The 12,528-nt window shown below is 42.9% G+C and overlaps 1 protein-coding gene across 1 annotated transcript in view; it reads left to right on the top strand.

Annotated features, from left to right (window-relative positions):
* The window catches only part of LOC143299651 (copine-8-like), a 44,154-nt gene extending 31,910 nt beyond the window's left edge, over window positions 1-12,244 (top strand). The window contains exons 16-20 of the mRNA XM_076612961.1: window positions 563-690; window positions 3,316-3,418; window positions 7,552-7,609; window positions 8,504-8,580; window positions 10,915-12,244. Coding sequence (XP_076469076.1) covers window positions 563-690; window positions 3,316-3,418; window positions 7,552-7,609; window positions 8,504-8,580; window positions 10,915-11,088 — 540 coding nt within the window. The 3' untranslated portion in view covers window positions 11,089-12,244. The remainder of the gene's footprint in view (window positions 1-562; window positions 691-3,315; window positions 3,419-7,551; window positions 7,610-8,503; window positions 8,581-10,914) is intronic.
* Window positions 12,245-12,528: the final 284 nt, after the last annotated feature.

Here is a 12,528-nt window from a genome sequence, read left to right as displayed (position 1 = left end):
CATTCACACACACATGCAGCACGCTCACTCGCGCAGATTTTCGCACTGATACATGTAAGCTTGCACGCACATGCATGGACGTGTACATACAAGCACACACTATTGCAGGGACACTCCTGTTTCCACACATGTATGCATGGATGTGTGCATGCATGCGCACACCTGTGTATGCACATGCACACACACATGCACAAACACAAATACAAAGAAACGCACACACACACACACGTACACATGTACACATACACACACGCACACACACACACATACACACATGTACACATGTACGCACACACACACACACACACACATATGCACATACGCACACAATATTACATGCATTTTGTGTTGCAGAACTTTGTTGCACAAATCAGTTAATGCATACGCACATGCACCCACATGCTCTCACACATATTCGCACAAATGCATGGCATGCATGCATGCATGCACACACACATACACAAACACAAACACACACACACACACACTCACACATACTCACTCACACATACAAACACACACACACACATACACCCCCCGTCACACGCACTTTGTGTTTCAGAACTTTGTCCCAGAGAACCCTTACTGTGCTGGGGTGGGCGGCATTCTTCAGGCGTACCAGACGGCCCTTCCCAGGGTGCAGTTGTACGGCCCCACCAACTTCTCCCCAGTCATCAACCATGTGGCCAGGTAGGTACCCAGGGGGCCATGGTGTAGGTATGCATGGAGTGATGGCCGAGAGGTAACGCATCCGCCTAGGAAGCGAGAGAACCTGAGCGCGCTGGTTCGAATCACGGCTCAACCGCCGATATTTTCTCCCCCTCCACTAGACCTTGAGTAGTGGTCTGGACGCTAGTCATTCGGATGAGACGATAAACCGAGGTCCCGTGTGCAGCATGCACTTAGCGCACGTAAAAGAACCCACGGCAACAAAACGGTTGTTCCTGGCAAAATTCTGTAGAAAAATCCACTTCGATAGGAAAAACAAATAATACTGCACGCAGGAAAAAATGCAAAAAAAATGGGTGGCGCTGTAGTGTAGCGACACGCTGTCCCTGGGGAGAGCAGACCGAATTTCACACAGAGAAATCTGTTGTGATAAAAAGAAATACAAATACAAACAAACAAATACAAGTGACGGTCAGTCATGTCAAACTGTGGCCATCGGTCATGTCAAACTGTGGCCATCAGAACAGCAGAGACAGGTCGGTCATGTCAAACTGTGGCCATCGGTCATGTCAAACTGTGGCCATCAGAACAGCAGAGGCAGGTCAGTCATGTCAAACTGTGGCCATCGGTCATGTCAAACTGTGGCCATCAGAACAGCAGAGGCAGGTCAGTCATGTCAAACTGTGGCCATCGGTCATGTCAAACTGTGGCCATCAGAACAGCAGAGACAGGTCAGTCATGTCAAACTGTGGCCATCGGTCATGTCAAACTGTGGCCATCAGAACAGCAGAGGCAGGTCAGTCATGTCAAACTGTGGCCATCAGAACAGCAGAGGCGGGTCTGTCATGTCAAACTGTGGCCATCGGTCATGTCAAACTGTGGCCATCAGAACAGCAGAGGCGGGTCGGTCATGTCAAACTGTGGCCATCAGAACAGCAGAGGCAGGTCAGTCATGTCAAACTGTGGCCATCGGTCATGTCAAACTGTGACCTTCAGAACAGCAGAGGCAGGTCGGTCATGTCAAACTGTGGCCATCGGTCATGTCAAACTGTGGCCATCAGAACAGCAGAGGCAGGTCAGTCATGTCAAACTGTGACCTTCAGAACAGCAGAGGCAGGTCAGTCATGTCAAACTGTGGCCATCGGTCATGTCAAACTGTGACCTTCAGAACAGCAGAGGCAGGTCGGTCATGTCAAACTGTGGCCATCGGTCATGTCAAACTGTGGCCATCAGAACAGCAGAGGTGGAAGCTGCTGTCCTTACTGTCTGAGCTAGATTTTGATTACGATGGACAGTGTCTTGACCAAGTTTCCATTCCAGCTTCATTGGTGAAGAGGGTTTTAGGACAGTTGGTGTCGGGGATGGTCCCCCAAAGGCCAGCTAGCTCCCCATGGCTGCAGCCCTAAGAGCCATTGTAATTCTGCCGCCTGGTTTGAGAATGAATTCCTGTTGCAGTGTAGAAATCCCCCATTGCTGCAGCACTAAGAGCCATTGTAATTCTGCCGCCTGGTTTGAGAATGAATGAATTCCTGTTGCAGTGTAGAAATCCCCCATGGCTGCAGCCCTAAGAGCCAGTGGAATCTTGCCACCTAGTTTGAGAATGAATTCCCGTTGCAGTCAAGAAACCATTGATCATTGATTAATTGTCTAATTGAAAAATGCTATCCACTCCTATGTGGAAGGAGTGATATATATGTATTGATATATATATATATATATATATATATATATATTTATATTGTTAATTATGCACTTAACAGATGAGGTATGAGTTTCTTCAGACTATAGTCCATGAGGTGATTTGGAAAGATGCACATTTTCTGTACGTATACATGAAACTGCAGTGGTGATATAGTGGTTTCTGAGGGAAACAGAACCCCAGTCTCATCCATATGTGTGTCCATGTTATGTGTGTGTACAAGTGTGTGTGTGTGTTTGTGTGTGTGTGTGTGTGTGTGTGTGTGTGTGCATTCTCAAATGCATGTATACATGTATGTGTGAAGGAGTATGCTCACTTACACATTTATGTGTGTACATGGTTATGAACATGTGTGTGGGGGGGAGAGGGATATTTGTATGTACGAATGTGTATGTGTGCAAATATATGGGCGTGTACAAGTGTGTGTTTGTGTGTGTGTGTGTGTGTGTGTTTGTGTGTGTGTGTGTGTGTGTGTGTTTGTGTGTGTGTGTGTGTGTGTGTGTGTGTGTGTCTGCATCTTACCATTACACACCAGGCCCTTTATTTTGACATGTTGTTTCTCCGATGAAATTCAAACCTTTTTGTTTTTCTTTTTTCTTTCTGCCCTCTTAATTGTCCAGGGACAGAGACAGACAAGCCTTTGAGCCTTTTTTCTCACTCACAATCTGTGGGCTGTCCACAGACAGACAAGCCTTTGAGCCTTTTTTCTCACTCACAGTCTGTGGGCTGTCCACAGACAGACAAGCCTTTGAGCCTTTTTTCTCACTCACAATCTGTGGGCTGTCCACAGACAGACAAGCCTTTGAGCCTTTTTCTCACTCACAATCTGTGGGCTGTCCACAGACAGACAAGCCTTTGAGCCTTTTTCTCACTCACAATCTGTGGGCTGTCCACAGACAGACAAGCCTTTGAGCCTTTTTCTCACTCACAATCTGTGGGCTGTCCAGGTTTGCAGCAGAGACCAGGGACGGATCCAGCTACTTTGTTCTGCTGATCATCACGGATGGAGAAATCACAGACATGCCGCAGACCAAGAACGCCATTGTTGCTGTCAGTGCATCTGTTTATTTTGTTGTTTTTTTGCATCATTGTTATAGGTTTTGTACGATGAAGGAGGTTGTACATTCTCATGTACATGCTCACATGAACGCCATTGTTGCTGTCGGTGCCTCTGTTTGTGGGTTTTTTTTTGCATCATTGTTATAGGTTTTGTACGATGAAGGAGGTTGTACATTCTCATGTACATGCTCACAGGAACGCCATTGTTGCTGTCAGTGCCTGGGTTTGTTTGTTTTTTTAAGATCGATTTCATAGGTTTTGTACAAGGAGGAGGACTGTATGTTCTTCATGTACATGCTCATATCATTGTAATAGGTTTTTGTACAAATATGGGGACTGGATACATTCTCAAGTACATGCTTACATGATCATCAGGTTTTGTACAAATAGGGGGACTGTATACGTTCTCGTGTACTTGTCCACGTTCGTTTATTTATTTATAGTCTGTTCATCTAAGATGATGATATTAGACTGAAAATAAATGATATTATCATCATTTGGATTATTATCATTTCTATCATAATGATAATTGTTATTATTAATTTGAAATCGACATTTCTGTATATTCGAATGAAAAGAGGGATGGTTGAGGTGGAGGGGAGGGGCAGGGAGGGGGGGGGGGCAAGGAGGAGGGGACTAAGAAAGGAAGAGAGAGACAGACAGACAGAGAGAGAGTGAGAGAGAGAACAGAATGTGGAAAAGATAGAGTACAAAATCTAAAATGGAGAGGGTGAGTGTCAGTGATTGGAGAAAGAAAAAACGTAATATTGGAAGGGTGTGTGTGAGAGGCAGGACGGGGGAAGCGGGATTAGGACAAAAAAATTATCAATAATCAAATATTGTATGCACTACTTGTCCACATCATCATGATATGTTTTGTGCAGGTGGGAAGTCTGTATATTTTCATGTACATGCTCACATCATTGACATAGGCTTTTGTACAAATAGGGGGACTGTATGTTCTCATGCACATGCTCACACCATTGTAATAGGTTTCGTACAAGTGGGTACTGTTTGTTTTCATGTACATGCTCACATGCTCACACCATCGTATTAGGTTTTGCACAAGTTGGGAAGGACTATACAGATTTATGCACATACTCACATGCTCGCATCATCATCATAGGTTTTGTACAGTTGGGGGTGGGGGTGGGGTGGAGGAGGGAAGGGGGGGTGGGGGCTGTACACTCTTTTGCACATGCTTACATGTTTGAATCATCATAATAGGTTTTGGTTTAAATAATCTTTAATTATTCAACAGTACACATGATTACAATACAGTGAATGACAAAAGAGCATCAACAAGCTTAAAGCTTATACTGTGCTCACAACGTTGTACTTCAATTTGAACATGACGGCTGATGAACCATATTATCAATTGTATCAAATAACATTCATAAACAGTAAGTAATGAAATAATGAAATAAAACAAATAAACAAACAGTACATAATATAGTAAAATAATGCTAAGATTAAATTTATTATCACCAGAGTAATCGGCCTGATAGAAGAGAAACACGAAGGGAAAAAAAAAGAAGAAGAAAGAAAATTTAGAAGAATGGTGGGTAAGGTGGTGGGGAAGGGGGAACAGAGGGGAAAAGAGAAATTTGGACAGATCATTGGCCAATCCATTCAGCTTTGAATATTTGGTCAGTCAAATAAATCCAACATATATTTAACGAATAGAATCATGTTGTACCCTTTCTTAATAGGTTTTGTGTAAATGGGGGGACTGTATGTTGTCATGTACATGCTCACATCATCATCATAGGTTTTGTATAAGTGGATGGACTGTGCGCTCTCATGTGCATGCTTATGTCATCATCACAGGTTTTGTACAGGGAGGGGGAAGTTGGGGTTGGGGGAAGGGGGGGGGGGGACTGTAAACTCTTGTGCACATGTTTACATCATGGTAATAGGTTTTGTAAATGTGGGGGAACTGTACGTTTTCATGTACATGCTCACATTGTAACAGGTTTTGTACAAGTGGGGAGACTGTGCTCTCATGTGCAGGCTTATGTCATCACCACAGATTTTGCACAAAGTGGGGGGGAGGGGGGGGGCACTGTACAATCTCATGCACATGTTCACATGCTCCCATCATCGACGTAGGTTTTGTACAAGTGGGGGGACTCTGTGCTCTTATACGCATGCTCATGTCCTCATAGGTTTTGTACCAGTGGATAGCCTGTGCAATCTCATGCACATGTTCACATGCTCCCATCATCGACGTAGGTTTTGTACAAGTGGGGGGACTCTGTGCTCTTATACGCATGCTCATGTCCTCATAGGTTTTGTACCAGTGGATAGACTGTGTGCTCTCACGCACATGATCATTTTATCATTATAGATTTTGTACCAGTGGATAGACTATGCGCTCTCATGCACATGATCATTTTATCATTATAGATTTTGTACCAGTGGATAGACTATGCGCTCTCACGCACATGATCATTTTATCATTATAGATTTTGTACCAGTGGATAGACTATGCGCTCTCACGCACATGATCATTTTATCATTATAGATTTTGTACCAGTGGATAGACTATGCGCTCTCATGCACATGATCATTTTATCATTATAGATTTTGTACCAGTGGATAGACTATGCGCTCTCACGCACATGATCATTTTATCATTATAGATTTTGTACCAGTGGAGGGACTGGAAGTTATCATGTACATGCTCACATCATCGTAATAGGTTTTGTACAAGTGGGGAGACTTGGCTTGGTGCTACATTTACATGTTCACATCATCGTCATAGGTTTTGTACAAATAGGGGGACTGTATGTTCTCATGTACATGTTCACATGCTCACAACATCATCGTCATAGGTTTTGTACAAATAGAGGGACTGTATGTTCTCATGTACATGTTCACATGCTCACATCATCGTCATAGGTTTGGTACAAATAGAGGGACTGTATGTTCACATGTACATGTTCACATGCTCACAACATCATCATAGGTTTTGTACAAATAGGGGGACTGTATTGACTGTTGGATCTGCATGACGTTAGACACAGACATTACACGGCTGTTTCTTTGAAGACCTTGTTTCGTGATGTCCCTCTGTGGCGCTGATGGACTTCTTGAAAGAAGTGAACATTTTTAATCAGATTTGAAGGTTTTAAACTATGGAAGGTTTTTTAAAACTTTGAGTGAAAAGCTTAAAGTGGTGACTTGTTTTTATTGTTTGTTCTTTTACCCTTGTAGTAGGTATTAACGTGGCGATAGCCTTGAGATGGCCTTAGTGGTCGGCGAGGCTCTAAGCACCATAATTTCGTTTCATTTCAGGGGGACTGTATGTTCTCATGTACATGTTCACATGCTCACAACATCATCATAGGTTTTGTACAAATAGGGGGACTGTATGTTCTCATGTACATGTTCACATGTTCACATCATTGTCATAGGTTTTGTACAAATAGAGGGACTGTATGTTCACATTCTCACATCATCGTCATAGGTGTTGTGCAAGTGGATGGACTGTGCACTCTCATGCACATGCTCATTTTCTCATTACAGGGTTTGTGCACGTGGTTTGCTTCTTCTTCTCATTGGTTTCTTGTCTGTTCATTACAAGTGATTTAGACATGTACGTGTTCTCATGTCCATTCTTTTCAGTGGTGGCACCGTGCACTCTTATGCACACACTCACTCGCTTGCTCACATTCTCATAAGTTTGCTGTTGAATGTGAACACACGTCCTTGGACACACACAGGCATGCATGCTTGAACACATCCACAAACACACGCATGCACCAAAGTAGCCATATGTTACAGGCGCAATCCACACACATGCATGCTGTTCCCAGCTGTTTCAATCTCTCTCTGTTTTTCCTATCACTCTCTTTCTCTCAGTCTGTCAGTTTTTGTAAGAGAGGAAGTATGGGGTGGGAATGAAGGAACAATGACTTACAGGCACAAAAACAGCATGTTTATTCCAACTCTGAAGATTTAGGAACTTTTTGTATTTAGAAATAAATCATGAACAGATGTTTAGAATTTACTATTCTTCAAGAAGTAAAGACCGTTTCTAGACTGTCAAGCAATGCCAGTGGTTTTTAAGCTGATGTATTGAATTAATGTGCTCAGTGTTTCAAACTGTGTGTTTGCAGGCATCAAGACTGCCCATGTCCATAATCATTGTGGGAGTTGGGAACGCAGAGTTTGATGGTAAGAAGTCTTTGTTTAGAGTTTATTTTTGTTCGAGGTCAGACTCACACAGACATGCATACTGATACATACAGATAAAGACACATTCGTGTATGCACACTCATTTTCCCAATTACTTATTTTTAGTTTGAAAAAAAAAAAAAAATTATATATATATATATATATTAGGTGTATATATAAACAGAAAAGATTTCTACTGAATGAGAAATGCTATCCTTGTTACAGAGGCATGATGTTTGCGCTCTGTATATTTCAAGACATTTCAAACAGTTTGTTTTGGTTAACCATGCTACTTTCGTTTACTCCACATATGTGGGTAGTAGTTTGCACAGGACAGGAATCAGACCCCTGCTGGAGTCTGCACTAGTGGGTCATGGTAAGTATGTTTGATAAACGTAATTTTAGGGAGAAAATTTCCTTTTCGTATTGCTGATCCACACAAGCCTATTACAACAGGACTTTACTAAGTCCTGTGTCATGTCTCTTCTTTTCATGGTGGAGTTCTCTCAGGTTGAGGAAGACACATTATCACAGTAAATCCTGACATGGGATTTGTCTCTTTTTCTTGAAGGTCTCAAGAAAGGGAAATATCATTATGTTTGTTCGTTCGTTCTTTAGTTTAACGTCTTTTCACTGTAAGTGATGTTAGATGAGGGCAGGAAAAAAATCGAGGGGGGGGGAAGAAATTACTGTGTACGCATGCGAGTAAATGAAAGTGTGCGTGCGTGCATGTTTGCATGTGTGTGCGTGTGTGTGTGTGTTACATATAGAAAATGATTATGTAAATCCTGTGACATGTCTATTTTGCTGCTAAAGTTCTCGACAAAGGAAGACAATATGGATCAGTCTGGTCGCTTTGAAACTGTCCTGAAACTAACCCTGGTGCTGTTGCAGCCATGGACATTCTGGACAGTGACAACTGCATGCTGAGAGACAGCAGTGGCGCCACGGCCGAGAGAGACATTGTGCAGGTGAGGGGATCGGTGCCTGGTCGTCAGACCTGATGCTTTTCCCTGCATTCATTCCTCACCACGCGCTTTTATTTCACGCATCTTCTTGGTGGGGAGAAAAAGACTGATTCATGTGCATGGATAAAGGCACACCTGCTCTTTCACACACACACACACACATATATATATGTGTATATTAGCATGGATAAAGGCACACCTGCTCTTACACACATTCTTACATAGATCTCTCTCTTTCTCTCTCTGTCTATATATATATATATATATATATATATATATATATATATATATCATGGATAAGGGCACACCTGCTGATACACACACACACACACACACACACACACACATTTATTCATGGAATAAAGGCACACCTACACCTACTCTTACACACACACACACACACACACACACACACACACACACACACACACACACACACACACACACACACACACACACACACACACACACACACACACACACACACTTACTCACATATATACATGCTGTCCCTGAGGAGAGTAATTTCACTTTCATGCTGAGAAATATATGATCTGGAAAAGGTTATGTGATACAATGAAATTTGAAAGACTACGAAACAGAATGATCCAGTGTACTTCAGTATTGTACACACACTCACACACATGCTCTCTTGAAACAGAGAAATGCAATGCAGTAACATTGTAATGCAGTAACAAATGCAATATTTGTATTTGTATTTCTTTTTATCACAACAGATTTCTCTGTGTGAAATTCGGGCTGCTCTCCCCAGGGAGAGCGCGTCGCCATACTACAGCGCCACCCATTTTTTTGTATTTTTTCCTGTGTGCAGTTTTATTTGTTTTTCCTATTGAAGTGGATTTTTCTACAGAATTTTGCCAGGAACAACCCTTTTGTTGCCATGGGTTCTTTTACGTGCGCGAAGTGCATGCTGCACACGGGACCTCGGTTTATCGTCTCATCCGAATGACTAGCGTCCAGACCACCACTCAAGGTCTAGTGGAGGGGGAGAAAATTTCGGGGGCTGAGCTGTGATTCGAACCAGCGTGCTCAGATTCTCTCGCTTCCTAGGCGGACGCGTTACCTCTAGGCAATCACTCCACATATATTGCAGTTCAGTACAAACTAGACAAAGTTTGCCATCCAACTGCCTTAAGACAAACTGGACAAACACCGAAGTCCTGACTCACGCAGGCCTCCCGATCATGTACACCATGCTGAGACAGCGTCGGCTGCGCTGGCTCGGCCACGTTCGCCGCATGGAAGATGGTCGCATCCCAAAAGACATCCTTTATGGAGAGCTCACCACGGGGCAGAGAAGCATCGGCCGCCCACAGCTGAGATACAAAGACGTTTGCAAACGTGACATGAAGGCAATTGAGATCAACACTGAGTCCTGGGAGGGCCTTGCAGATGGAGAAGCACTCTCAAGAATCAGCTACGGATTGGTGAGGACAAACTGTCAGCTGCTGCAGCAGAAAAGCGAAATCACAGAAAAGGGATGGCAGCTGACAGACCAGCATCAGCTTACACATGTGACCGCTGCGACAGAGACTGTCTCTCTCGCATCGGTCTCTACAGTCACAGGCGACGCTGCTTGGTCCAAGCAGACAGCCCAGTTAGACATTAGGTCGGATATACTCTATCCATGGTCAGCCATGACCGAAGGAGGCCTACTACTACAAACTAGAGAAAAACAGTACACAGAGTCACACACATAACTTCTACAAATTTCCTTTTTTATTTATTGGTCTCTTTGTTTATACTGTTTTCTTCCTTCACAGTTGTCTGCTTCTTCTGCATTCCCAGTCCATTCCCCTTTCTTGTTTTTTCCTGCAAGCCTTGACATATTTTTCTCTGTTTTTCCAAAGTATGTGATGTATTATCCATGTTGTTTTGCTCTTGTGATTAGGTAGTGATATCGTTAACACTGGAACGGGCACTGGCTGTTCATTCTACAGTGTCATTTGCCAGATTGTATTTTTGGGTGGGTTTGAATTATTTTGTACCCCCTTTTTTTCTTTCTTTTTTTTTTTTTTCAATTTTTTGCGATCTGGGACTGACTTCCCTAGCACAGCCTAGTCTTATTTGCCTCAAGGAGCTTACACGTTGTTAAGATGATATGTCATGAACTGTAATCTTTTGCAGGTTGGTTTTTTGTTGTTGTTGTTGTTGTTTTTTATTTTTCCAAATGTGACAGTATTGTGTATAACATGGTTGAATTTAAAAACAAAAATTTTTTTGTTTGTTTAGCAGTCCTAATGTGGGCTTGTACAGCTGGCTGGACTATAGTAAGCAACAATGTCAAAACCAGTTTTCTCCACACGTCTTTTCCAGTTTGTCCCATTCCGTGACTTCATCGGGGGGCGCTTCGGGTCGGACATGGGGCTGTCCAAGGTGGCCCTGGCGCGGGAAGTGCTGGCCGAGATACCTGACCAGGTGCTGCACTACATGCGCAGGTACGACATCCGCGCCAAGGCACCGCCAGCCGGAGGGGCCGCCGCCAGTTAAGAGTGAGAGAGACACCTCCATCGCCTCCGTCGTCTTCTCCTGCCTCTGCTGCTCTTTCTTCGCCCCACCCACCCCCCTCCCTTTTTAGGAAAACTTTCTAAGGGCCTAGGCTTTGACACACAACCAACGGACCTGTACAGGTCCAATTTTTATGATGGAAGACACCAGCACTGGGAGCTACTGCCAGTTAGAGAACTCCGTCACCATCTGATACTGCTGCTGCTCTTTTTTTTTCTCTCTCTTTTTTTCTCTGCTTCTGAGTAAAGTTTCTAAGACCCAGGTGACGACACTCAGTCGACAAACCTGTGCAAGTACTGACATCCGTGCCAAAGTACTGGATGGGGGAGCTGCTGCAAGTTAGAGAACTCTCGCAGCATCCGATGTTGTTGCTGCTGCTCTCTTTTGTTGTTTTTTTTTCTTTGTTTTTTTCTTATTTCTGTGAAGAGTTTCAAAGACCCAGGCTTTGACACAATCGACAGACCTGTTGGAGTCTGGTGATCTTCTGTGTGCGGGGCTCCAGTGACTCTTCAAAGAAGAAGGAAGAAGAGGAGGAGAAAAAGGATGAAACTTTGATTTTGGTTTTGTTTTTGTTTTTTAAATAATTTTTTCCTTTCTGTTTTTTTGTTTGTTTTGTTTTGTTTTTCCAGTTCCAAAGAGACGTACCTTTGATAATTGATCAGAATCTCATTGATTGTTTTTCAATCTTTCTCTTCCTTGTCAGAGTGATGGAGACAAGTGGTGGAAGTTGTGAGCAGTGATGCTGTGTGTATAATCAGTGATTTCTGGATTTTTGAAAAGCTTGTTTTACAATTTGTATCAGTTTTTGTATAAGGATTGTGGCTTTTTGAAGATGATGGGGGGTTGGTTTATGAATAAATATATTCATATTTGTTTTCTGGGTTGATCCTTGGAGTTTGGTTAATTCATTTATATATTCAGTTGTGTTCTGGGTTGATCCTGCTGCTGTGACCGTGGCTGAGTTCTGTGCTCAGGATCTGAAGGATCTGAAGGACAGTGTGCACATATTGCAGGGATGCCACCTGCTCTTGATTTTTAATCAGAACAACTCCAAATTTATTGCCTTTGCTCCAATCTCCATTTTTTTCTCCATTTTTTTCATCAAATTGGTCCGATTTTCTGATCTGCTAAGGAAATTTTTTTTTTTTTTAAGCACCCTTTTTTTCAGACTTTTTTTGGTTCGATACAAAGTATGGTGGGTAAAAGGTGGAGATTTTTCCGATCTCCCAGGTCAACATATGTGCAGACCTGCTAGTGCCTGAACCGCCTTCGTGTGTATATGCACACAGAAGATCAAATATACGTTAAAGATCCAGTATCCATGTCAGTGTTTGATGCATCAGCCACGACAGTCATCAGCAAGTCGATGTTGGTCATGTAACGAAAAGAAGAAGAAGAAAGTATGAATGAATAGATGAACCT

The sequence above is a fragment of the Babylonia areolata genome, chromosome 25, assembly GCF_041734735.1.
Source record: "Babylonia areolata isolate BAREFJ2019XMU chromosome 25, ASM4173473v1, whole genome shotgun sequence".
Classification (NCBI taxonomy): domain Eukaryota; kingdom Metazoa; phylum Mollusca; class Gastropoda; order Neogastropoda; family Buccinidae; genus Babylonia; species Babylonia areolata.
The sequence above is the reverse complement of the archived record's forward strand: the minus strand, read 5'-3'. Positions and strand labels throughout refer to the sequence as shown.